General features: G+C 45.3%; 1 protein-coding gene across 8 annotated transcripts in view; it reads right to left on the reverse strand.

Annotated features, from left to right (window-relative positions):
• Positions 1–27,800, reverse strand: part of MEAF6 (MYST/Esa1 associated factor 6) — an 80,487-nt gene that overhangs the window by 15,037 nt on the left and 37,650 nt on the right. For 2 of the 8 annotated variants that reach the window (XR_011319275.1, XM_069756901.1), the window contains exons 6-8: positions 17,318–17,347; positions 14,731–14,784; positions 14,019–14,052 (exon numbers count right to left, since the gene is read on the reverse strand). Coding sequence is in view for 6 of the 8 variants with exons in the window: in XM_069756901.1 (XP_069613002.1) it covers positions 14,754–14,784; positions 17,318–17,347 (61 nt within the window). In the remaining 2 variants the exon portion in view is untranslated. Of the gene's footprint in view, positions 1–726; positions 1,127–14,018; positions 14,053–14,730; positions 14,785–17,317; positions 17,348–27,800 lie in introns of those variants that run through there. The other 6 variants (XR_011319276.1, XM_069756905.1, XM_069756900.1 and 3 more) reach the window with 5 other exon arrangements.

Raw genomic sequence — 27,800 nt, forward strand, 5'->3', positions numbered from 1 at the left:
CTAGACGCTTGTGCGGTGGTTCTCCAGTGGGCTTTTCTGTGAGCGGTCCATTTTGGGGTTTGCGCATGTGCTGTCGCATCTAGCGATGTGCCTGGGCTTGTGTTCCACCGGACCGTAAGCGGAAAGAGTCATTTATCACGTTGGGGATCACTGCGCATGCGCCACTTATGGACGTCCTCCGGCTTTTTTATTTCGCTTTCTCTGGCCGTCGTAACAACATACATGTGTCTTTTTTGTGCTATTGGCTAAACCGGCTTATAAATATACTTACCTAACTCCCCAACACACTCCTCCTGAGGAAGTGACTATCACGAAACGTGCGTTGGGGCGGCAGGAGCACCTGCATCAGACGCTACTCACATGTAAGCTTCGTATTTGAAAATATATGTGCACTTTATTTTTGCAACACTGGTTGTTTTAATTTGATATTGAAGATTATGTGCATGTTATATGTGGACACAGTTGAAAGCACTTTATATATATTTAGCACTTTATAGGGTCAACAGGCATATTAAGCATGCTTTTTAGTAGAATTAATCACCTTTTTTGCACCTTATATATTTATGCTAAAATTTAGATCCTACATGTGAATAAGATGATAAACATAACGCACCAGCCCATTTCCTTAAACGGAGGATGGGCAACACTCCAAACTTGATATTCACATACTGACTGTAGAGTTATTAAACTATACTTAATCACGAAGTGTTGTTAATTTAAAAAGAAACCTTTATTCACATATAAACAATACACACAATTAAAATAAGTGCCTTAAAACCAGAGCAAAATATCACAATAGAGATAAGCGAAGGGAACCACAGGTATCCAGACAAGATCAATCAATTCTACTGCTACACAAGCATCCATAAATGTTCATGAAAATTCTTTTATCACTGGGGAAAAAAAAATTCCTTGCAACATTTACCCTTGAGTTTTAAAGTGACAGTGCAAAGTAATCCCCATTAGGCTATACCACATGTTAGGTGTCGAGTTCCCGCCTCTGCACAGGGGGAATCTGGAACCATCTCTGCTGCGGTCTCCCATTCTTCTCCAGCCGCAGTGGAGTCTGCTCAGCGGAGACGTCGGTTCCAGCGTCTTGCTCAGTCTCACTCTGTGCATAGGGTTACTAACAAGAAGAGAATGTCCAGCTTTACTGAATCCGTAAAAAAGAGTTTTCTTTATTCACAAACTTTAAGCATAGAGGATACAGACTTCAGCACGAACCATATGGGTAAGAATCTCAACGCGTTTCTGGAGACTAAGCTCCCTTAATCATGGCATAGGGTTACTGCTGCTTTTCCAGCTTCTGCCATTGAAGCCAGTGCTGGGCAGCGGCGAGCAGACGCTTTTGGGACTAAGTCCTGCTTTTTCCCTTCTGAGCATGCCCGGGGTGAGATCTCCCATTGGAGATCGAGGGTCACATGCTGAGATGCTGCAGCGGTTCCCATTGGTCCTCCAGGAAGGTCTTGAAGGTGCTAAACTTCTGTGGCAGCTTCCCATTGGTCCTTTATTGGAAGGTCCTGAACGTGCTGCAGCTATATAAGCTTCGCATGACCGCGCAGCCATGCGCTAGTGTACATTTGTAAACGTGTGTGTGCTATGAAAGTCGTTGTTTAAAAAACCCTCCCTATTAGAGGACTGTTCGCGGAAGGTGGATGATTGCTGTCTAGCGCCCGACTTATCCAACAGCATGTTACACACCAATACAGCGTCTAGTTGCTGTGTCCGCCAGTGCGGCGCCGTGCGCTTTCACAGTGCTTTCCTGACCCAAGCCTGGGTGGTTAGTGGCGTCCGCCAGTGAGGCACCGCATGCACTTTCGTGCATTCTTTAGTTATTATTTAGGTTACGCTGACACCCCAGTTGCGGTGTCGACCGCAAGTAGTCTACACAGACACAGATCCCAAGTCTTAGGACTGAGCTCGGAGACTCCTTGCTTGTGCTCTTGTGTGCGGTACCGTGGCCCTGTGACTTAACAGGGTTCGCTTCCTTCACACTGGGTGAAGTTAACCCGTGTGTATATTCACATTGTACCGCCATATAGTCCATCATTACTTGGCAGCAGGTTCCATCTCTGCACGGTGGACCCCGGGCTGCGAATGCACCTTATTCTACCTATCTTATTATTTGGTGCGTTCCGCTAGCCCTAACACCACATTATTATGCATTTGCACCTTTTAAGAATAATCATTGTTTTAGTAACAGAGAAATTCATTACCAGAAAATAGCTTTTTTTCCCAAATACACCACCAAGTGCTCAAAGTGGGACCGCCAGGCATTACACACTTATATACCTTATAAATGCTCTGTGTTTGGTGTACCAAGAGATCTCGCAAACCTGGTAAGTACTGTTGTCACAAGCTACATCTCCAGAGCACAGGACTAAAGAACCCCACTGCCAAATTTCACCACGTGGGGCCACAAACTATTGCACATTCCGTCAGCCTCATCAAAATCATACAACCGCGCCCACTCATCTATCAATCAGGTTTTATACACTGGGCGACCCCCGACGAGTCACCCAGAGACCGCGCCCACTCCTCCACATGACCACTCCCAATTTACCATGCGTAATAACAAGGTCACGCCCACGGCCCATTCACAATAGTCACAATAAGGCGCGAGTGACCTCCAGTGTGTCATGCCAGGGCAGGAGCTTATTCACAGATCCTCCCAAAGGAAGCCACGCCCCAGAATCCCCGCAGTGACCACGGGAAAGAAAAGCAAATGGGCAGCCCCTTCCCTGCACCATCTCCCAAAGCTTACCGCATGAGGCATAAAGTCAGTGAACAAAGCATGGTGCAAACAAAATATGGAGAGTTTAAAAACTGTGTGTAGTAATAACAGTGGATAAATGAGTATAGAAACCCGCACAGGATGAGGGGTATACAGAGACAACACCTGGAAAACAGAATCACAGAATGGATAGTGAGGAGCGCCTGGGACCTCCCCTGCAGGATGAGGTACCAGCCAACACCATCACTCCGTGTGGTCCCAAAATGTGTGCTCCAACCCGGTGAATAAACAGAGACCCAGTCCCCAAAAGATGAGGAGGATTTTGATGACAACTATAGTTAGGGTGCATGCCGACGGAGAAATGCCAAGGTGATGATCACTTAAAGGGACACTGACACCTGAATTTGGAGGGAACAATCTTCAGCCATGGAGGCGGGGTTTTTGGGTGTTGGATTCACCCTTTCCTTACCCGCTGGCTGCATGCTGGCTGCAATATTGGATTGAAGTTCATTCTCTGTCCTCCGTAGTACATGCCTACACAGTGCAATCTTGCCTTGCGCACGCGTGTACTATCTAGGACAGAGAATGAACTTCAATCCAATATTGCAGCCAGCGGGTAAGGAAAGGGTGAATCAAACACCCAAAAACCCCGCCTCCATGGCTGAAGATTGTTCCCTCCAAATTCAGGTGACAGTGTCCCTTTAAGTCTCATCTCTGTCCGTCAAGCTAGCTATGTCAAGGGAGAAAGTAAAGGTGAGAAGTAGTTCAATCCCAGGGAATCTGACTAAACCCCGCTATATACAAAACAATGAATGTTTCTAAAGAATGGACCCATAATTATTATTTATTGTTATAGCGCCATTTATTCCATGGTGCTTTACATGTGAGGAGGGGTATACATAATGAAAACAAGTACAATAATCTTAAACAATACAAGTCATAACTGGTACAGGAGGAGTGAGGACCCTGCCCGAAGGCTCACAATCTACAAGGGATGGGTGAGAATACAGTAGGTGAACATAGAGCTGGTCATGCAGCAGTTTGGTCAATCGGTGGTTACTGCAGGTTGTAGGCTTGTCGGAAGAGGTGGGTCTTCAGGTTCTTTTTGAAGGTTTCGATGGTAGGCGAGAGTCTGATGTGTTGTGGTAGAGGGTTCCAGAGTAGGGGTGATACGCGAGAGAAATCTTGTATACGATTGTGGGAAGAGGAGATAAGAGGGGAGTAGAGAAGGAGATCTTGTGAGGATCGGAGGATGCGTCTAGGTAAGTACCGGGAGACGAGGTCACAGATGTATGGAGGAGACAGGTTGTGGATGGCTTTGTACTGGAGTCTCTGGGCAATGGGGAGCCAGTGAAGGGATTGACAGAGGGGAGAGGCCGGGGAATAGCGGGGGGGACAGGTGGATTAGTCGGGCAGCAGAGTTTGCAATAGATTGGAGGGGTGCGAGAGTGTTAGAGGGTAGGCCACAGAGCAGGAGGTTGCAGTAGTCAAGGTGAGAGATGAGGGCATGGACTAGGGTTTTTGCAGATTCTTGGTTGAGGAATGAACGGATTCGTGAAATATTTTTGAGTTGAAGTCGGCAGGAAGTGGCAAGGGCTTGGATATGTGGTTTGAAGGAGAGATCAGTGTCAAGGATTACCCCGAGGCAGCGAGCTTGTGGGACTGGGGAGAGTGGGCAGCCATTTACTGTAATGGATAGGTTCGTTGGGGATGGGGGGGGGGGTCACGTGAGATGGGGGAAAGATGATGAATTCTGTTTTGTCCATGTTAAGTTTCAGAAATCTAGCGGAGAAGGATGAAATAGTGGATAGACATTGAGGGATTCTGGTTAGTAGGGAGGTGATATCTGGTCCATAGATGTAGATCTGTGTGTCATCATCATAGAGATGATACTGAAAGCCATGAGATTCTATGAGCTGTCCCAGGCCAAAGGTGTAAATGGAGAAGAGCAGGGGCCCAAGGACTGAACCTTGTGGGACTCGACAGATAAGGGGCGAGGTGAGGAGGTGGTGTGTGAGTGGGAGACGCTGAATATCCGGTTTGTTAGGTAGGATGAGATCCAGCATAGGGTCAAGTCTATGATGCCAAGGAATGAGAGGGTCTGTAATAATAGGGAATGGTCCACTGTGTCAAAGGCAGCCGACAGGTCCAGGAGGAGGAGGACAGAGTAGTGTCGCTTGCTCTTAGCGGTTAAGAGGTCATTGGTGACCTTAGTTAGGGCAGTTTCAGTGGAATGGTGTGACCGGAAGCCAGATGGTAAGTGGTCAAACAGGGAGCAAAAAGAGAGATGGGAGGACAGTTCAAGGTAGACATGTTGTTCCAGTAGTTTGGAGGCATAAGGGAGAAGTGATATAGGACGATAACTAGATACAGAGGATGGGTCAAGAGAGGGTTTTTTGAGGATAGGTGTGATGGAAGCATGTTTAAAGCTTGAGGGGAAAACACCAGTTGTTCGTGATAGGTTGAAGAGATGGGTTAGGGTTGGGATGAAGACTGTGGTGAGGTTTGGGATGAGGTGGGATGGGAGCGGGTCAAGTGCACAGGTGGTGAGATGCGATCTTGAGAGTAGAGTGGAGAGTTGATTTTCTGTAATGGTGGAGAAGTTGGTTTTGGAGGTGGAGGGCTGGGAAGTCAGGAGGAAGGGCTCTGGGGGTTGTTGACCAAAACTGTCTCTGATGCTATCAATCTTCTGCATGAAAAATGAGGCAAAGTCATCAGCGGAGATAAGTGGGGAGGGAGGAGGTGCTGGGGGACGGAGAAGTGAATTGAAGGTGTTGAATAACTGTTTAGGGTTGTGAGACAGAGAGGATATGAGAGATGAGAAGTAGGTTTGTTTAGCTGTAGTGAGTGTGGTCTTGAAAGTAGTGAGGGACTGTTTGAATGCGATGAAGTGCTCGTTGGAGTGGGATCTTTTCCATCTGCGCTCAGCAGCCCTGGAAGCTCGCCTCAGTTCTTTGGTCAGGCTGGTGTGCCAGGGCTGTCTGTTGATTTTGCAAGCTTTGGTATGTGTAAGTGGGGCAGCAGATTCCAAAGCTGCAGCTATTGTGATGTTATATAGAGCAGCAGCATCATCCGCATTGTGTAAGGAACTTATGTCTGTGAGAGGGAGGAGGGATTCAGAGAATGAACGTAGGTCAAGGTGTTTAAGATTTCTGCGAGAGTGTGAAAGTTTGTGGGGTGGGGATTGTAGACATGGAGTGGAGAGAGATGAGAATGTGAGAAGGTTGTGGTCAGAGAGTGGAAGAGGCGAGTTAGACAGGTTAGATAGGGAGCAGAGGCGGGTGAAGATGAGGTCCAATGTGTGACCATCTTTGTGAGTGGCTGCAGAAGACCATTGAGTGAGGCCGAAGGAGGAAGTGAGAGATAGAAGTTTAGTGGCAGCTGAGAGGGAAGTGTCAATGGGGATGTTGAAGTCGCCCATGATGATAGCGGGGATGTCCGCAGAAAGGAAATGAAGTAGCCAAGTGGTGAAGTGGTCAAAGAAGGTGGTGGCTGGCCCTGGGGGGGGGCGGTAAATGACAGCCAGTTGGAGGTTGGAGGGGGAGTAGATAAGCACAGAGTGCACCTCGAAGGAGGGGAGGGTAACAGAGGGTGGCAGTGGGATTGGGGTGAAGGAGCAGGTATCTGACAGGAGAAAACCAACTCCTCCGCCATGCTTGCTGCTGGGGCGGGGTGTGTGAGAAAGGTGGAAGCCACCGTAAGAGTGCAGCAGGGGAGGCTGTGTCAGAAGGGGTGAGCCAGGTTTCGGTAATGCAAGGAAGGAAAGTTTGGTAGTAACAAAAACATCATGATGTAGGAAAGCTTGTTGCAGACAGAGCGAGCGTTCCATAGAGCTCCTGTTAGTGGGACTGGGAAAGCAGGGGCTGGGTGAATGGGTATAAGGTTAGAGAGGTTACGGAAGTTTGTGATAGAGCGTGGATGATGGGAGGTAGAAATGACTGTGTGTGACCCATCACTATTGGTGCCTGCTGTGCCCAAATAACACATCACCAGACGGAGGTGTGGCGCTAATAGCATAATACATAATTATCCCATATCCACCTCCACAGAAAACACCAAACAAACAGCCGGACTGCCATTAAAAAGGAATGGCAGGACAAAGTCCACTATTTTTTCTTCAAAATCTTCTTTTGGCCATGGTAGCGTCCAGTGTCCAACAAAGTCCAAACCAACGGCTGATGGTTCATTGATGTGTATGTCAGTCCACAATTGCAGATTGGAAAAAACCATAATGCTGTCATTGTCAGGCTGTCATCTGTCAAGTGGTTTCTGGTCCCTAGCTTATAACTTCAAACTAAAGGCAGAACGGATCTCAAGTGGCTTCTGGCTCCTATCTTACAACTTTAAACCAAAGGCATAATGGTTTTTTCCGATCTGCAATTGTGGACTGACATACACATCAATGAACCATCAGCCGTTGGTTTGGACTTTGTTGGACACTGGACGCTACCATGGCCAAAAGAAGATTTTGAAGAAAAAATAGTGGACTTTGTCCTGCCATTCCTTTTTAATGGCAGTCCGGCTGTTTGTTTGGTGTTTTCTGTGGGGGTGGATATGGGATAATTTTGTATTATGCTATTAGCGCCACACCTCCGTCTGGTGATGTGTTATTCGGGCACAGCAGTCCATATGGTGATGGGTCCGTTCTTTAGAAACATTCATTGTTTTGTATATAGCGGGGTTTAAGGTACTGTCACACTAGACGATATCGCTAGCGATCCGTGACGTTGCAGCGTCCTCGCTAGCGATATCGTCCAGTGTGACAGCGACCAACGATCAGGCCCCTGCTGGGAGATCGCTGGTCGGGGAAGAAAGTCCAGAACTTTATTTCGTCGCTGGACTCCCCGTAGACATTGCTGAATCGGCGTGTGTGACACCGATTCAGCGATGTCTTCGTTGGTAACCAGGGTAAACATCGGGTAACTAAGCGCAGGGCCGCGCTTAGTAACCCGATGTTTACCCTGGTTACCATCCTAAAAGTAAAAAAACAAACACTACATACTTACCTACAGCCGTCTGTCCTCCAGCGCTGTGCTCTGCACTCCTCCTGTACTGGCTGTGAGCGTCGGTCAGCCGGAAAGCAGAGCGGTGACGTCACCGCTCTGCTTTCTGGCTGCCCGGCGCTCACAGCCAGACCAGAGAAGCAGAGCGCCGAGGACAGACAGCGGAAGGTAAGTATGTAGCGTTTGTTTTTTTACTTTTTAGGATGGTAACCAGGGTAAACATCGGGTTACTAAGCGCGGCCCTGCGCTTAGTTACCCGATGTTTACCCTGGTTACCGGGGACCTCGGGATCGTTGGTCGCTGGAGAGCGGTCTGTGTGACAGCTCTCCAGCGACCAAACAGCGACGCTGCAGCGATCCGGATCGTTGTCGGTATCGCTGCAGCGTCGCTATGTGTGACGGTACCTTTAGTTAGATTCCCTGGGATTGAACTACTTCTCACCTTTACTTTCTCCCTTGACATAGCTAGCTTGACGGACAGAGATGAGACTTAAAGGGACACTGTCACCTGAATTTGGAGGGAACAATCTTCAGCCATGGAGGCGGGGATTTTGGGTGTTTGATTCACCCTTTCCTTACCCGCTGGCTGCAATATTGGATTGAAGTTCATTCTCTGTCCTCCATAGTACACGCCTGCGCAAGGCAAGATTGCACTGTGCAGGCATGTACTACGGAGGACAGAGAATGAACTTCAATCCAATATTGCAGCCAGCGGGTAAGGAAAGGGTGAATCAAACACCCAAAAACCCCGCCTCCATGGCTGAAGATTGTTCCCTCCAAATTCAGGTGACAGTGTCCCTTTAAGTGATCATCACCTTGGCATTTCTCCGTCGGCATGCACCCTAACTATAGTTGTCTCATTAAAATCCTCCTCATCTTTTGGGGACTGGGTCTGTTTTTTCACCGGGTTGGAGTACACCTTTTGGGACCACACAGGGAGTGATGGTGTTGGCTGGTTCCCCATCCTGCAGGGGAGGTCCCAGGCGCTCCTCACTATCCACTGTGTGATTCTATTTCCCAGGTGTTGTCTCTGTATACCCCTCATCCTGTGCGGGTTTCTATACTCATTTATCCACTGTTATTACTACACACAGTTTTTATACTCTCCCTATTTTCTGTTTGCACCATGCTTTGTTCACTGACTTTATGCCTCATGCGGTAAGCTTTGGGAGATGGTGCAGGGAAGGAGCTGCCCATTTGCTTATCTTTCCCGTGGTCGCCGCGGGGATTCTGGGGCATGGCTTCCATTGGGAGGATCTGTGAATAATCTCCTGCCCTGGCATGACACACTGGAGGTCACTCCCGCCCTATTTTGACTATCGTGAATGGGCCGTGGGCGTGACCTTGCTATTACGCATGGCAAATTGGGAGTGGTCATGTGGAGGAGTGAACGCAGTCTCTGGGTGACGCGCCGGGGGTTGCCCCGTGTATAGAACCTGATTGGCTAATTTAGACCATTAGAACTCTATGATGCCTGACCTTAGACACGCCCCCAGGAGGAAGCAGATGTGAAACGCGAGTCGGGGTAGCTGAGGCATAGCGTGCCACAAGGCATGGGGACAACGGGTGCATCCAGGTAATATGTACCGAGTAGATTGTATGCAGTCTTTAGCTATTCTTAATGTATGATATTGATGAGGCTCACGGAATGTGCAATAGTTTGTGGACCCACGTGGTGAAATTTGGAAGTGGGGTTCTTTAGTCCTGTGCTCTGGAAATGTAGCTTGTGACAACGGTACTTACCAGGTTTGCGAGATCTCTTGGTACACCAAACACAGAGCATTTATAAAGGTATATAAGTGTGTAATGCCTGGTGCTCCCACTTCGAGCACTTGGTGGTGAGGATTTGCTTTGTGTATTTGGAAAAAAACTATTTTCTGGTAATGAATTTCTGTTACTAAAACAATGATTATTCTTAATTATTATGCATTTGCACCTTTTTGTGGTATGGCCTAATAGGGATTACTTTGCACTGTCACTTTAAAACTCAGGGGTACATGCTGCAAGGAATTTTTTTTTCCCAGTGATAAAAGAATTTTCATAAACATTTATGGATGCTTATGTAGCAGTAGAATAGATTGATCTTGTCTCGATACCTGTGGTTCCCTTCGATTACCTCTATTGTGATATTTTGCTCTGGTTTTAAGGCACTTATTTTAATTGTGTGTATTGTTTATATGTGAATAAAGGTTTTCTTTTTAAATTAACAACACTTCGTGATTAAGTATAGTTTAATAACTCTACAGTCAGTATGTTAATGTGAATAAGATGAACTAAAGGGCTCCTTAGACTTTTTCTGGTTTTTCGCAGCCTTTAATGTGGCATTTTTGTATATGGCCGTTTAACCCCTTCATGACCTTGGGATTTTCCATTTTTCCATGTTCATTTTTCACTCCGCTCCTTCCCAGAGTCATAACTTTTAATTTTTCTGTCAATATAGCCATGTGAGGGCTTATTTTTTGCGGGGCGAGTTGTACTTTTGATCAACATCATTGGTTTTACCATGACGTGTACTAGAAAATGGGAAAAAAAATTCCAAGTGCGGTGAAATTGCAAAGAAGTGCAATCTCGTGCGTGTTTTTGGTTTGGCTTTTTTGCTAGCTTCACTAAATGCTAAAAATGAACTGCCATCATGATTCTCCAGGTCAGTACGAGTTCATAATCATCAAACATGTCTAGGTTCTTTTTTATTTAAACAGTAAAAAAAAAAATTCCAAACTTTGCTAAAAAAAAAAAAAAAAAAAAATTGCGCCATTTTCCGATACCCGTACAGTCTCCATTTTTCGTGATCTGGGGTCGAGTGAGGGCTTATTTTTTGCATGTCGAGCTGACGTTTTTAGTGATACCATTTTGGTGCAGATATGTTCTTTTGATCGCCCGTTATTGTATTTTAATGCAATGTCGCAGCAACCCCAAAAAACGTAATTTTGGTGTTTCAATTTTTTTTCTCGCTACACCGTTTAGCGATCAGGTTAATCTTTTTTTTACTGATAGATCGGACGATTCTGAACGCGACGATATCAAATATACACATATTTGGTTTTATTTTTATTTAATTTTTTTTCTAAACTTTTTTTTTTTTTTTTTTTACTTTTGCCATGCTTCAATAGCCTCCATGGGAGGCTAGAAGCTGGCATAGCCCGATCGGACCTGCTACATAGAGATCATCAGATCGCTCCTATGTAGCTTAATTACAGGCTTGCTATGAGCACCGAACACAGGGTGGCGCTCACAGCAAACCGATGTCAGTAAACATAGAGGTCTCAAGGACCTCTATGGTTACTATCCCGACGCATCGATGACCCCCGATCATGTGACGGGGTCGGCGATGCACGCATTTCTGGCTGCGCGGCCGGAAGCGGTAGTTAAATGCCGCTGTCAGCGTTTGACAGCGGCATCCAACTAGTTAATAGCGGCTGGTGGATCGCGATTCCACTCGCCACTATTGAGCGCACATGTCAGCTGTTCAAAACAGCTGACATGTCGCGGCTTTGATATGGGCTCACCACCGGAGCCCACATCAAAGCTGGGGATCTGACCTCAGACGTACTATCCCGTCCGAGGTCAGAAAGGGGTTCAAACTTTTTTTTTTTTTTTTTTTTTAAATATGGTGAATAAAGATTTACGGAAATTCTATATATTTAGTACTTAGGCTCCGTTTTTTCTTTGTTATCATTCATATTGTTGAGATAGTACTTAATTTAATTTTCATCCTTGTGTATTTGTATATTAAAGGGAAGCTATCACCCCCAAAATCGAAGGTGAGCTAAGCCCACCAGCATCCGGGGCTTATCTACAGCATTCTGGATTGGTCGGTCCGATCAGATTGGAGTCACGGTCTGATCCGGGGCCTCCCATCTTCTTACAGTGACGTCCTCTTGTCTTCACGCTGTGGCTCCGGCGCAGGCGCCAGGAAAGGTCAGAGGCCCAGTGCCTGCACACTGCAGTACTTTGCTCTGCCCTCAACAGGGCAGACAAAGTACACCTGCGCCGGAGCATGAAGACAAGAAGAGGACGTCATCGTAAGAAGATGGGAGGCGCTGGACCGGACTGTGACACCCATCGGACTGGACCGCAGCGGGACCGCCCCTGGGTGAGTATAATCTAACCTCTTTTTCTCCTTTTTCAGGATACATCAGGGGCTTATCTACAGCATTACAGAATGCTGTAGATAAGCCCCTGATGCCGGTGGGCTTAGCTCACCTTCGATTTTGGGGGTGACAGGTTCCCTTTAACTTCCAATCTCTTTGCATATCTTTTTTGTGGTCCCCGATTCGTATGTAGTAATCACATGTTGTACATAAGTGTTATCCATTTTTAATTAATTTCTTTTATTTCACTATGTAATTGTGTGGGCACTGTTTCAAAAAACTTTTTTGCCAATCACCTCCAATAAAGGCATTTTAGATCATTTTTATTGGTGTCCCTCCTGTTATAATCCATGTCCAGTGTTCCTTTGGTTTTCATATTCTGACACAAAGTAGCAAGTATTTGTGTAGTGTGAAGGAAATGATACATTGATATTTTTATAATAATTAGGAAACAATCTGAAACCTGTGACATGCATTTGAATTCAGCTTCCCCGAGTCAATACGTTGTAGGACCACCTTTCACTGCAATTATTGCTGCAAGTCTTTTGGAGTATGTCTCTACCAGCTTTGCACATCTAGAGACTGAAAAATGTATTCATTCTTCTTAACAAACTAGCTCTAGCTCAGTAAGATTGGATAGAGAGCAATTTTCAAGTTTTGCCACAGGTTCTCAATGGGAGTTAGGTATTGGACTGTGAATGGGCCAGTCAAACACAGGAATATGCTTAGATCTAAACCATTCTATTGTAGCTCTGGCAAGTATGTTTAGGGTTGTCCTACTGGAAGGTGAACGTACACCACAGCCTCAAGTCCTTTGCAGCCTCTAACATGTTTTCCTTCATTTAGTATTTAGCTTCATTCACCTTCCCATCAACGCAGATCATCTTCCCTGCCACTGCTGAAGAAAAGCAACCCCACGGAATGATGCTGCCACGTTTGATAGTGGAGCATAGTGTTTTCAGCCTGATGTGCAGTGTTATTTTTCCAAAACAGTCTTTTGCATTTTGTCCAAAAAGTTCTACTTTTGTCTCATCTGACCAGAACAGCTTCAGCCACATACCGTACATAGCTTTTTTTTTTTTTTTTTTTTTTTTTTTACAAACAGGACTTCTTATGGCTTACCTTCACAAATGGATTTCTTCTTGCAACTCTAATAAAAGGCCAGATTTGTGGAGTATACGACTATGGGTGCAGCCAGATGGCCATATATCATGGAGGACGATCACATTGCAGTGCACGGACTGGCCAGCGGCTCTCCTGAACGGAGCGTGATAGCTGCATAGAAATACAGGTTTGGAGAGCTGGTGGCCAGTCAGAGCATGGAGATGCCATCTTTTCCATGTTATACGGTCGTCTGACTGCACTTCAATAGTTGTACTGTGGACAGATCCGTGACTATGGGCATTTTGGCTGCTTCTCTAATTAGTTTTCTCCTTGCTTGAGATGTCAGTGTAGGTGGTCAGCCATGTCTTGGTATTCCTGCAGTTGTCACATGCACCTTCCATTTTTGGATGATGGATTGAACAGTGCTTCGTGAGATGTTCAGAGCTTGGGCTATTTTTTTTTCTTTAATAACCTAATACCCATTTACTCTTTTCCACATCTTTATCCCTGACCTGTCTAGTATGCATCTTGGTTTTCATGATGTGGTTTGATCCCAAATATTCTCCTCTGAGGCCTTCACAGAACAGCTGTAGTTATACAGAGAATAAATTACACACACGGACTCAATTTACCAAGTATGTGGCTTCTGGAGGCAATTGGTCACTCAAGATTTTTTTTTTTGTGGGGGAGAGAAGAGATAGACAACAGAGGGCTGAATACAAGTGAACACCACTTTAACATTTCAATTTTTAAAATAATTAGTAAACAATGTATCATTTCCTTTGCACTTCACAAATACTTAATAGTGTGGGTATATGAAATGAAATCACAATAAAATACACTTAAGTTTGTAGGTATAACATGAAAAAGTTCACTGGGTATGAACAATTTCAAGGCACTGTGTAAATTATCGCTGTCTATTAAAATTGTCTTTAACTTTTTTACATCTTGCTCTCTTGAAAAAAAATAAAATAAACCAATATATATTTTAGGCAGAGTAGTGCAACACATCACCTGGAAAAATACATCAAAGTATACAAAAATTAGCAAAAAACACAATCCAAGAAAACTAACTATTAATGCTTACCGATCTCGGCTTTTTGTTCAGCTTGAGGTCAATCCTACAGCAAAGAAAACAAAAGGTGTAAAAGGAAGGACTAAGCAACCAGAAAGCGTCCATTCTGAAGAAAGTATTATCATATACCATAAACTTTAACTATTTATGAAGATGGCAGCTGTCATTTTGCAAGTACAGTTCAATTGAAAAAAAAATATATAGAAAAATGGTTAACAAAAAGGAAAATATCCTGCTCTTACAGAGGGACAGTCACAAAAAAATAACTTAAAGGGAATTGTCTGGTCTATGAAGCAAAATATGCAGTCAGTGTGTGACTACAGACAGTTGAAGCATGACCTTGTTAGATACACACAGTGTCATGATTCCCCTATATTCCCCATGCAATTGGGCAGTCATGTGACTGCATGTATGCAATCTGCACTCATGGTTAGACGACTGCTAGACTCTTGAGCTTATTTCAATTCTCTTCTATTGAAAGGCGCAGGATGAGAAAGGCCAGCACATGACCACCATGCAACTTGCATACATCTAGCAACATGGCCATCCAGGGGAATAATGGGGAGAACAGGGGAATCATTTAAGTGTGCAATGTGCTCACCGTCATTATTCGGCAGTCTGCAGTCACGTAGAGAAACAGCAGACTTTGCGGACTGGAAAACCTCTAACATTCGGTATAAGCTGGCATTTGAAAGTCGGCACATTACTTCTAGAAGCCACTTACACATGAGAAAGGAAGCGCAGGCGTCACTCTGTGCTTGATCGGGAGATATTGAGACTGAAATTAGAGTAGATGGTCTTCAACAAACAGGAAATAGAATTAAAGTCATACTGACAGATTTAACTTGGGGAGTAGGGAAAATATGCTTGAAGTTACTTTTTGTGACGGTGTCCCGTGATACATGACAAATTAAATAGAAACACATGCAACACCATCTTTAAAAAAATACATACAAGTTTTAAAGTTAAAGAAAAGTTGATTTCCCATGTCTCATAATCCACAGACTAGTCTGCAGTGAGCACATATCCCGAATACAGGTAAAAATGATGTGTAGATTATGGTAAAGTAAGGACTACATCTACAATGGCCGACAGACATCAGCAGGGATCGGATGTGTGCACATCTTGTAGTGCAGGTTGCATCATTTCTTTTTATTAATAGAGTGTGAACAATACAAAGCTAAGATCAAAGTGGATTGAATAAATAATATTTGGGGGAAATCTAGTCAAAATCATCTTAGGATAAGTCACTGATTTGTGCAAGAGCACATTATGGAGTCATATCATTAATCTCCACAGATTTCCAGAATGATAATTCTCCCTTCATTCTGAGGACACAGCCAGCCTGATGATCACTTTAGATCCTGTTCAGAGGTTATTTGTAGAGACCCTGAAAATCATTAAAGGTCCGCAAGTATGCGCTACTTTAAGAGACTGCAATAAAAACATAACCCCTTAAAAGGGGGTTACTTTTATTTCTGTCATGGGGCTAAGAAGCGACAGGCAGGTTGTTGCCAACTACCTGCGTATTCTGCCCGATGCCGGCTCAGAGCGATCACAGACTGCCCCTGCACGTCAATAGAGCAGCTCTTCGTCTTCTGGACTGCTCTATCAACAGCACATGACTGCTGACGTCCTAATAATTGATATGCTCCCCGCAGTTATGCGACAGGCTGTCAATCATTACAACATTAGCAGTAACGACCCATCAGCAGAGGAGAAGCAATTGTCTGTCCACATTTTGTCACCGGAAGTTGCAGAATCAGTGTCAAGATCAGTCCAGTACCACTCCTACCGTCAGAGATCGGCGCCGGCACAACAGACAGGTAGTTAGAACTACCTGCCTGTAAGTTCTTAGGCGCATAAAAGGGGGAAAAAATAGCTCCAAATAATCCCTTAAATACTTCTGTTGTTTTGGACCTTAAGAACCAAGGATTTATTTTTATTGTCGAATTTGAAGACCTAGAATGGTTTTCATTTTCCATCAATAAGAATTTGAGGACGTATTTTTGTAGAGCAAGTTGTAATTTTGTTAGTGCAATTTGTTTGGCTTGTAATCGATTGAGTAGATAACGTGAATGTACGGTATATTATTTAATTTCCTTCAGAGGTGGGTGTGAAAGGAATATGGCAATTCCAAGTTTCACTTTATCCTGTGGATCATCATGATGTTACCACGTGAATAGGGATGCCGTAGGTTTTTTTTTCCCCAATCCTTTGGTACTTTTCCACAATATTGGAGGAGGAAGGGGGGGGGGCGAGGGGCAGTTGCAAAAACAATTATAAAAAAGTCGCAACTTATTTTACTCTTATTATCTACACAGAAGCCATAGTCTGGGGTTTGGGTTCAGTATGTGGCCTAACTGGTAGTACGGTTTCTCAATGATGCCTTCTTTCATTACAACACTAGCCACATGTGCAGGAGCACCAAGATCTTTATATCTAAATCAGGGGTGGGGAGTCTTTTTTTCTGCCAAGGGCCATTTGGATATTTATACCATCCTTCGAGGGCCGGACAAATTCTGCCCACAGAGTGCACCATGACCGAGGCACTGGTGTCAGGACGTAATCTTTCATTGCATGCCCTTCAGTGTTCAGTAGTGAACACTGTGTGCATGTGCTAACAGAGCAAGAAGAAATTAATGAGCTGGTGGTAATCAAAATACACCTTCCTGCCCAAGAATGTGATCCCTGAGAATCTGCTCGGGGGCCTGATAAAAGGTCATCGAGGGCCGGAAATGGCTCTGGGGCCTGAGGTTCCCCACCCCTGCTCTGAAGTTTAGAAAGTATTGGGACCAAACTACTACAAATCTTTCTATCCACTAGTGCAGCCAAGAAAGTGTCTACCACCAAATCTTACAGCCTGTATTAGAAAAACTAAACAGTGCCCACATAATAGATAATGCCTCCAGGGAAAAACAGCTTGGAACAGTACCCAAAAGATCCTGCAACAGTACCCTTTAGGGTGGTAGAAGAAAAGCAAGACTGCATCACACATGCCAGCTAGAGATTTGAGAATTACATTATTGGTTTCAGCTTGCTTAAGCACTATCATTTTGGAAATCAATGGCATTTGCAGATCAGAGTCCACCAATGAGATCTCACTTGTACCTCTAGCCTTTCAGAACAATTTCACTAGGATACGGAACATGAAGAAAATAGGTCAGCTTAGGATTCCCAAACCAACGCAAGGCATTTCACAGATCAATACTAACGAATAAAAGCATGCAGTTACAGGTGGTACAAGTCATAAAACATGCAGTTTGCATTATCTGAACAGAAAGTTGCACAGACAAAAGAACTGAACTTACTCGAAGTCATAATCATACATGCCAGATGGACTGAGGGAAGCATTAAAGAGAAAAGAAAGCAATAGGAATTAATGCAACGATTAGCCGAATTGACTGATTAGCAAAAACAGATTGCTAATCTGAAGAAAAATCAATAAACTGTGCTGATTAGGAGAGAGCAGAATATAGAGCTGTACAAATGCGTGTGAATATATGAGGAAAAAAAAATGCCCATCAGCCATGTTTGCTTTACAGTCAGACCTCAGTAATCATGATAAGATATGGTCTAGCAGGATTAAGCTTCCTTCAGAAGACATATGGGCATGCTTACACTGCATCTTTTTCCAGTGGTCAAAAAAATTAATGTTTTTCAAATTTTAGTTTTGTTTCAGCATTTTTTTTATTTTTTTTTTATTTATTTTTTTTACCCAGGATGATTTTTGACATCCATTTAACCAATTAAGAAAATGCAAGGTATTTATGCAGCATGATCGCGTGCAAAACAATGGCCGAGAAACCTCTTTTTTAAGTCCTCTCATTGTCTTCCATTAAGTATGGAACGTATAACTAGTGGAAAACACCTGCAGTACGGACATGTTCCTTTAATTGTTTAGCGTCTTTTAAAAGCAGCTCAAAAGCTTCAAAGGAACATCAAATAGTTTCTACATAGAAATGAGAAAACCAATTCTTAAGAGTCATTTTCACAATGCTTTTTGCAGCAAAATAATGATGGGAAAAGACGCAGTGCGAACATATACTAATAAAGTAGGCCAGGTTGCCGGCAGAACAGACACTTAAGACAGATTGCTGTTGCCATTTAATAGTGGCCTTTTTTTTGCTCCTTATGGCATATTGTATGAAATTTTAGTTTTCTGCCCCTGGCCAGCACTAGCACTACATTTTGCCTACCATACAGGGAGAAAATCCTGGATAAAGTATCTAGATTGATTAAAAAAAAAAAAAAAAAGGCAAAATTTCACAATTTTTTTAACACACAAATTCATCACTGGTTACATAGAAAGCTGTGAGATTTTATTATTGCAGCATGTACAATCTCATCCACTTGGCCAATAATGTAAGCCTGCAGATTACATAGTTTTTAGTAAATCAGCAACAAATAGGGATTTTTGTGCACTCACCGTAAAATCCTTTTCTCCGAGCCACTCATTGGGGGACACAGACCGTGGGTGTATGCTGCTGCCACTAGGAGGCTGACACTAAGTGATACAAAGAAAGTTAGCTCCTCCCCTGCAGTATACACCCTCCTGCTGGCTCTCAGCTAACCAGTTCGGTGCAAAAGCAGTAGGAGATCAATAACAATATATGAGCGTATAGCATGTCATATTATATATGAGAGTATAGCATGTCAGATTATAAAAAACAATCATAAGCTAATAACAGGGTGGGAGCGGTGTCCCCCAATGAATGGCTCAGAGAAAAGGATTTTACGGTGAGTACACAAAAATCCCCATTTCTCGTTCGCCTCATTGGGGGACACAGACCGTGGGACGTCCCAAAGCAGTCCCTGGGTGGGGACAACAATAGATCAGGCCCTGTGTAACCGCTACTTACAAGTGCGCCACCGCGGCCTGCAGAGTCCGCCTGCCCAGACTCACATCTGTGGAAGTGTTGGAATTATAGTGCTTCAAGAATGCATGCAGACTGGACGAATCCGCAAGCTTGCAGGAGTGCCTTGCTGATGCCTGGTGCCTAGAACCCTTGATAGACAGGGAGATAGGCTGACATCTAGCACGGAAGGACTCCTGGATGGTGGAACGAATTCACCATGTTATCATGGTCGATGAAACGGCTAAACCCTTCCTGAAAATGTCAGGAAGCCTTCCTCTACCGTCAGGAAGCCCAAATAAAGCGTCCAACCTTCGGAAGGACACAGTCCTCAAGACGTGAAAAAAGTACAATTTCTGATAAGCCAGAATTAGTCTCAAATAGAAAAAAACAAAAACAACTAACCTAAACAATAATCTTTATTTCAAAACCATTAGATTAAAACAAGCACGACATCCCAACTCCTTATGATAGGAGTGGGTCTATAAAAAACCCGGTTTTGGTGGGAGAAGGGCAAAAGTACAGGGAGCAAAAAAATGGACAAAAAATCCTATATATCCCTAATATCTGCTCCCTGCCTATCTGCGGAGGTTGGCACCCTCTTGGACGCAATATGGTGCCCCCGCTCCTCGTCGGCTGGCCCTAAATACCCTACAGGTCCCTTAATGTGATGATGTCTAAATAGGGTAAACCGACAACCCACACACACCAAATACCAGTAATAAATCACCAACGTAAAAGCCCAGCCGGGCTGGTCTGACCGTACAGAGCCCTATACTCTATAATACTCCGCTGATAGCTATGGCTAGTATGCCCTAGCGAATCCCTAACCAAGAAACCCTGCCTGTCAGCGGAGGTTGGCACCCTCTTGAACACAAATGGCGCCCCCGCTCCTCGGCGGCTGACCCTGCTGACCCTCACTGTGTCCCTACAGACGTAGGTGGATACTACACACGAGGGGTGCCTGAGGGACTAAAACGGTGACCCATGACTCTGAACCCTTCTAGCTTCGGACAGACCATACAAAATACACACAACACACACAGGCTGATACAAGCAACACTATATTGAGTATTTTGTTGCAAAAGACAATATGTACATGAGTAGATATATTTTTATTCTAATGATGTTGCAAAGAATAATATATCCAAATAACCACAGGGTATTTCTAAAGTGCTTCAAGCGGGGTGACTGATAAACGTAATACCCCCTCCATCCGAGGAAATACAGATAGATCAAGATATACTATCCTCGGTGTTGAAGCCAAAACTTAGTATCCCAAAAATGCACTCATGTTAAATACATGTCAATAAAGCGTCTAAGATTGGTGACATTTACATCAATAAAATTAGAAATAGAAAACCTAATCCACTTATCTGCGGTCAGGTTTCGCCTCTACGCGTTTCCCCCCCATGATGTGGTTCCTCAGGAGGCATATGGGAAAAATAGACTTCCGTGTGTTCAAGTCACATCAGAGATGAATGCTGTGCCCGGTTGTGGCAAGACGTACCTACTCAGAGCCCTCACTTCGTCCAGAATATGGGGGAACTCATTCCATTTTGTGGATTGGTGCCAAAAGAGATGAGGGAAGAACTATGCCCTCATAACAGTGGTAATACAGTACCACCTTGGTAACAAGGGATGGGGATAGCCTGAGGACAACCTTGCCTCGAAGGTAATTAGGGAAAAAAGTCTGAAAGAGCAGAGCAGCTAGCTCCGAAGACTCGTCAGAGAGAATATTGCAGAGGAAAAAGGGGCGACTTTCCCTGATAGTAAAGTCTGCCCGGATGAAAAGGATATTATAAATCATAAATCTACCCTATAAAAAACAATTTTTATTATTCAATAATAAAACCAATAGATAGGTTACACAAAAATCAAAAAAACACCGTGAAATAAACAATCCCAAACATGGGACGTTAGGGGAATCCCTAGTGCCGTACCTAGGCTGTCACCTTCCTATCAGCGGGGGTTGGCACCCTATGGAAAACGTATTGGCGCCCCCGCTCAACGACGGCTACCCCTAGAGGCCCTACAGATACCATGAGCCGTAACCCTCCCCAGATAGGGAATAAAGGGCACCTCTAGGTCTAAACAGAGATCACTCCTACAAAACTAGGGATAACCCTAATCCCCCAATGTAAATACCCATTAAAAACAAAATGATGAACACAATCGGCGTATGGTGGTACTATTATGCATCCGGATCTAACTTCATGATCCCAGAAAAAAAAGGGGTAACCATAAACAATAACCGATCACACCGATGGTTAACCCTTTAGACCAACAAGTACCAAAAACTCATGCATATTTTCTGTGACAGGTTTGCTGCAGTCCAAACCCTGCCCAAATGGCCCTTCACAAATATGAGCACTGATTCAAACATGAATATAAGTTGGTACTCATCCGTGCATATCCACCTGCCACTTCCGCCTCAACGTGTTTCGCCCCTCTGGCTCATCAGGAGGCCCGATATACAGAAAGTGTTCTGGTTTTGATATGATGCTTACCGATATGCAATTCACCTCCATTTAAATAGTCCCGCTCTCCTCTCCTGCCCATTACACTTCCGAGGCGTCTGACCGGAAGTGACGTACCCGCACAGTGTTGTGGGAGACATCCCACTGCTCATGCGCCGGCTGGAACGCACAAGAAAACAAAGCGTACCCTCCAAGTGAAACGCACGGCCATTGCCGTAAAGAAGAGTAACGCTGTGCCGCTGTCCTCAATATATTAAATGAACCGCCGATAACGCATGCGCACAAACGCACCAGCGATACTGACATGATATACTCATGTGGCTCCCACTGAATTATTAGTACTCTAGGGCAGGGGTCCCCAACTCCAGTCCTCAAGGCCCACCAACATGTCATGTTTTCAGGATTTCCTTAGTCTTGCCCAGGTAATAATTGCATCACCTGTGAAATGCAAAGGAAATCCTGAAAACATGACCTGTTGGTGGGCCTTGAGGACTGGAGTTGGGGACCTCTGCTCTAGGGTACCGGCCTATAGAAGGCCCCCCTACAAGAGCAGACATAGCCATATATTTTGATTTTGATTAACCCGTACTTATTGTTAAGGGGGAAGCAAAATAAAATAAAATATGAATATGATGTTATAAATTCAGGACACGGACAACCGTCTCAGCCAGCAGGCCGGGGCAATACCCTCATCTATATTAATAATAAATTTATCATTATCGTTATGCCACAACATAGACAGTTTTCACGATAACTAAGATTGAGGGAGGAAAATTATTCACTCTATAACAAGAGAGCAGAGAGGCGGAGGTTATGGAGGATTTTTTATTCAAGGATAGATTACAACAATATGTATAACCCCAACAAGAAGGGGGGGGGGGGGAAATTTCCACAGTCCAGTACTAAACTTATTGGCTTTTCTATGTTCCCAAATTAACAGACCAAGAAATACACATTGGTAAGATTGAAGAGACGTATCAGACCTACAGAAAGCATGAAAACGACATAACTTCATTGCTCTCTTGTTATAGAGTAAATAATTTTCCTCCTTCAATCTATTACAGTTATCGTGAAAACTGTCTATGTTGTGGCATAACGATAATGATAAATTTATTATTAATATAGATGAGGGTATTGCCCCGGCCTGCTGGCTGAGACGGTTGTCCGTGTCCTGAATTTATAACATCATATTCATATTTATTTTATTTTGCTTCCCCCTTTAATAACAATAAGTACGGGTTAATCAAAATATATGGCTATGTCTGCTCTTGTAGGGGGGGCCTTCTATAGGCCGGTACCCTAGAGTACTAATAATTCAGTGGGAGCCACATGAGTATATAATGTCAGTATCGCTGGTGCGTTTGTGCGCATGCGTTATCGGCGGTTCATTTAATATATTGAGGACAGCGGCACAGCGTTACTCTTTACGGCAATGGCCGTGCGTTTCACATCAAGGGTACGCTTTGTTTTCTTGTGCGTTCCAGCCGGCACATGAGCAGTGGGATGTCTCCCACAACACTGTGCGGGTACGTCACTTCCGGTCAGACGCAGCGGAAGTGTAATGGGCAGGAGAGGAGAGCGGGACTATTTAAATGGAGGTGAATTGCATATCGGTAAGCATCATATCAAAATCAGAACACTTTCTGTATATCGGGCCTCCTGATGAGCCAGAGGGGCGAAACACGTTGAGGCGGAAGTGGCGGGTGGATATGCACGGATGAGTACCAACTTATATTCATGTTTGAATCAGTGCTCATATTTGTGAAGGGCCATTTGGGCAGGGTTTGGACTGCAGCAAACCTGTGTCACAGAAAATATACATGAGTTTGTAGTACTTGTTGGTCTAAAGGGTTAACCATCGGTGTGATCGGTTATTGTTTATGGTTACCCCTTTTTTTTCTGGGATCATGAAGTTAGATCCGGATGCATAATAGTACCACCATACGCCGATTGTGTTCATCATTTTGTTTTTAATGGGTATTTACATTGGGGGATTAGGGTTATCCCTAGTTTTGTAGGAGTGATCTCTGTTTAGACCTAGAGGTGCCCTTTATTCCCTATCTGGGGAGGGTTACGGCTCATGGTATCTGTAGGGCCTCTAGGGGTAGCCGTCGTTGAGCGGGGGCGCCAATACGTTTCCCATAGGGTGCCAACCCCCGCTGATAGGAAGGTGACAGCCTAGGTACGGCACTAGGGATTCCCCTAACATCCCATGTTTGGGATTGTTTATTTCACGGTGTTTTTTTGATTTTTGTGTAACCTATCTATTGGTTTTATTATTGAATAATAAAAATTGGTTTTTATAGGGTAGGTTTATGATTTATACTAGTTTATTCATACCCTCTAGTTATTTGAATCCGGATGAAAAGGAGCCTACTGTAAGGCTCCTAGGAATAATAAGGTCCCAATGAGCTCACGGTATGCGATAGAGAAGGACTACGTGTGAAAACTCCCTGTGAGAAAGTCCCTACTTGCAGTTTTGCTGCGATAAGGCGAGAAGATACTAGCTCCGCAAACAAAAAACGGATGTGGTCAGTGCGGATCTCTGAGGATCACTGGGGCCCCTTTCTGCTTCCAAAAGGCTTTCGGAAGTAGTGGAAGGGGAGTTATGGAAACTGGTACCACGGCAGAACCAGAGCATGGAGTGCGATGGCTCTTGGATCTCGAGGCCGAACTACGAACTCGAGTACATTGGCCTTCAGTCTGGATGTCATCCCACCTACAACTGGAGAGCTCCAGTAAGGGCAGATCTGATGGAAGACTTCGGGGTGAAGTTCCCACTGACTTGAGGCGGAACCCTGACGGCTGAATTTGTTTGCCGTTCAGAGTTCTACTCCTGGGATATATACTACCGAGATCACCGAATAACAGACTTTGGCCCATCAGAGAAAGTGAGGTACCTCGGTCATGGCGCCTGACCGTGGGTACCTGCTAGATGACTGACGTATGGCACCGCTGTGGCATTATCCAATTGAATTCGGATAGGGTGACCCGCCAGAAGGCAGTGGACCTGCTGTAGGACTACCGTTCGAATCTCCAGAACAACGATAGGGAGAAAAAGTTACTAATAACCATTGAACCGGGAGAAAGGCCCTGGATGAAGGAGCTCAGAGACTATTGTCTGAAAGTCTGTTTGACTTGCTGAAAACGAGCTGAGCGAAGGAAACCGCTTCCATTGTCGTCACCATTTTTCCTCAGAACTCTCCTAGTAAATCGAATTAAATGAGGGGGTGAGTAATCAAGTCCTCAGAACTCTCCTTGCGCGAGCTCCCTGTTGAAGGGCCATGACCTTGTCTCGAGGAAGAATTACCATCCTTCTAGAAGTGTGCAGAATCATCCTCAAAAAGGATATCTGCTGGGCTGGAAATGAGGAGAACTTGTCTAAGTGTAGCTGCCAGCCCAGGTGAGAAGGTATCGCAAGTGATAAAGACGACTCAGCGTAGTCCTGGAAGGGCGGCTAGAAAGTCGACCACACAGGGCAGGACGAGCACGCCTCTAGAGTGTAAGAGAAACATGACATCTGCCATGACCCGTGCGAACACTCTGGGTGCGGAAGCAAGGCCGAAGGACAACTTTGTGACTTGAAAATGCTGTTGACGAATGGAAAGGCGAAGGAATTTTTGCAGAGGGTAAGCACCCCGAATATCGATGGATGCCGGAAACTGCACCTTTTTCTGTTGAAGTAATGGCTGAGCGGAGGGACTCCATCCAAAGAAGGAGGACCATGTCAAAGGTTGTTAGAAGATTGAGGTCCAGGGTCGATCTTACTTTTCGTTCCCCTGTTTGGAACCAAGATCCCTTAAGGTACCGTCACACTAAGCGACGCTGCAGCGATACCGACAACGATCCGGATCGCTGCAGCGTCGTTGTTTGGTCGCTGGAGAGCTGTCACACAGACAGCTCTCCAGCGACCAATGATGCTGGTAACCAGGGTAAACATCAGGTTACTAAGCGCAGGGCCGCGCTTAGTAACCCGATGTTTACCCTGGTTACCATCGTTAAAGTAAAAAAAAAACAACCACTATATACTTACCTACCGCTGTCTGTCCCCGGCGCTGTGCTTCTCTGCTCTGGCTGTGAGCACAGCGGCCGGAAAGCAGAGCGGTGACGTCACCGCTGTGCTTTCCGGCTGCCCGGCGCTCACAGCCAGAGCAGAGAAGCAGAGCGCCGGGGACAGACAGCGGTAGGTAAGTATATAGTGGTTGTTTTTTTTTACTTTAACGATGGTAACCAGGGTAAACATCGGGTTAAAAATTTTGGAACCCTCGATCCATCAACCTCATAACAGGGAAGTGGATAGGAATTGTCCGCCTTCTTGCATCTTCCGCTAAATAGTGGTGATGCAGAGGGGGGTGCTCGTACGCCAAAAAGGGTGCCTCTGTATGTCCACAGAGTTCAGGTCTCCGGGTGGACAGGACAGGTTGTCTGGCGTTAGGCCTGGATGCAGAAGAGGAAACATGGAGGCGACACTCCGTGTGCTCGTCTGTTGATGGTGTGGGGAGATCGGTGCCCTTTAAAGGATCCGTCGCCCTTAAAAAAAACAGGCCAGGCATGGCATCTCATGTAGAGGCTTCTGTCCAGTGAATCGCTTATCCGAATTGAATGGCAAATGCTCTTGAGGGAGTTTAGTCTCTAAAGCTCTGGCAAGTTCAGGCAATATCCAATCCATATTCAGAGCCTTGTTATCAAATCATTGGTGAGGGAGCAGGAAACGAAAAACTTCCGTTTTCTAGATGCCTGTATGTTTCTAGATGCCTGCACGTTTCTAGAATACTTGCGGCCCCTGCTAGCCAACGGCTCCCATGTAGGATAGGGACCATGTATATTGGTCCTGCGAGCACTCCAAACACAGAGGGTACACAGAGAGATTCAATCTCTTGGTCAGAGAACCATGGATTGTGGTCAGTGAAGAAGTCCACTGAGGGGAACTAGAGGATAAAGCTGGGGTCGGCGGCGGAGGGCTCCTCGGATTGATCAAGCGCCTTTAAGACCAGGGAATACTGGTCATGCGCCTTTAAGACCAGGGAATACTGGTCATGCACCTTTAAGACCAGAGAATACTAATCGTGTGCCTTTAAGACCAGGTACTTCCTTACCCGGGTACTGATGTAATGCAAAAAAAACTGTCACCCCAGTGTGAGCTGGCCGGGTGGACCAAGATGGCCACCGGGAGTTGCAGAGTTGATAAAATCTCGCAGAGAGCGAGAAGCGCCAATTTGGGGGGTGGAGCCACAGACGATGTTGAATAGGCCCAAGCCGGGGCCTAAATTTCTGTAGCCGGCGGACGTCACCAGTGGGTCGTTCCAGGCAAGACTTCCAGGATGCGGCCTACAAATCGGCCGAAGCCAGGGGCTAAATTTTTGCAGCCATCCAGAGCGTTACCTCAGAGAGGTGGGCCACAGGGAAGTGGCTGAGGCTGCCTGTCAGCATGTGAATATCCCACTGAAGATGGATCCACTCACCAGTGATGCGCGTCCCGGCATGGAGCGGCCGCGGATGTGGGTTTCAGCGCTGTTCTGTGCAGCGTGCAGCGTGGACGGTGCAGGGATAAGCCTCAATCCATCATCCGTTTGATAGGGAGGTGGAGAGGACCCGTCCGCCTCCTTGTGCCATCCGCTTTCACAGTGGTGGGACAGTGGGGGCTGCTCGGACGCCATAGAGAGGGGCCTCTGTACAGCCACGGAGTTCAGTCCGGGTGGACAGGGTCAGTTGTCCGGCATTAGGCCTGGCTCCAGGAGAGGAAACATGGAGGCGACACTCCATGTGGTCGCCTGCTGCTGGTGTGGGGAGATCGGGACCATGAAAGGAACAGTCGCCCCTGAAGTGAGCTCAGGCATAGCTTCCCATCTCGCAGGAAAGGGTACGGGGAGGTATACTCGCCTGTTGATGGTTCGAGGGAGATCGGAACCTTGAAAGGAACCGTCGCCCTCTTCACTCCGTTAATTAAAAAATAAAAATTTACAGAAAAGTAAACAATAAAATAAAAACGTTGGGGTCTGAAACAGATCCGTGTGCCTCCTACAGACACTAAGCAAGAACTGGTTAGCTGAGAGCCAACAGGAGGGTGTATACTGCAGGGGAGGAGCGAACTTTCTTTGTATCACTTAGTGTCAGCCTCCTAGTGGCAGCAGCATACACTCACGGTCTGTGTCCCCCAATGAGGCGAAGGAGAAAGTGCCATTTCATTTGGACTAATGAAGTCTATGGTTGCTTAAAGGGAATGTCACCCCCTGGAACATGTATAACCTATCAATATGGGCATACAGGTGATAGAAATGTTAAACTAGTTCTACCTGTATGCCTCACTTTGGCAGTCTTCTTGTTGAGAAAACATTTTTTTTATGCTAATAATTTCTTCAAGATTCTGGAGCGTGCGGTGCCTGGAAGAAATCCCTGCCTCCATTATAATATCACCTCACTCCCATGCAAGTCACAGTGCCCTGTGACATGTAGTTGTG

This window comes from Ranitomeya imitator, chromosome 3 (assembly GCF_032444005.1).
Source record: "Ranitomeya imitator isolate aRanImi1 chromosome 3, aRanImi1.pri, whole genome shotgun sequence".
NCBI lineage: Eukaryota > Metazoa > Chordata > Amphibia > Anura > Dendrobatidae > Ranitomeya > Ranitomeya imitator.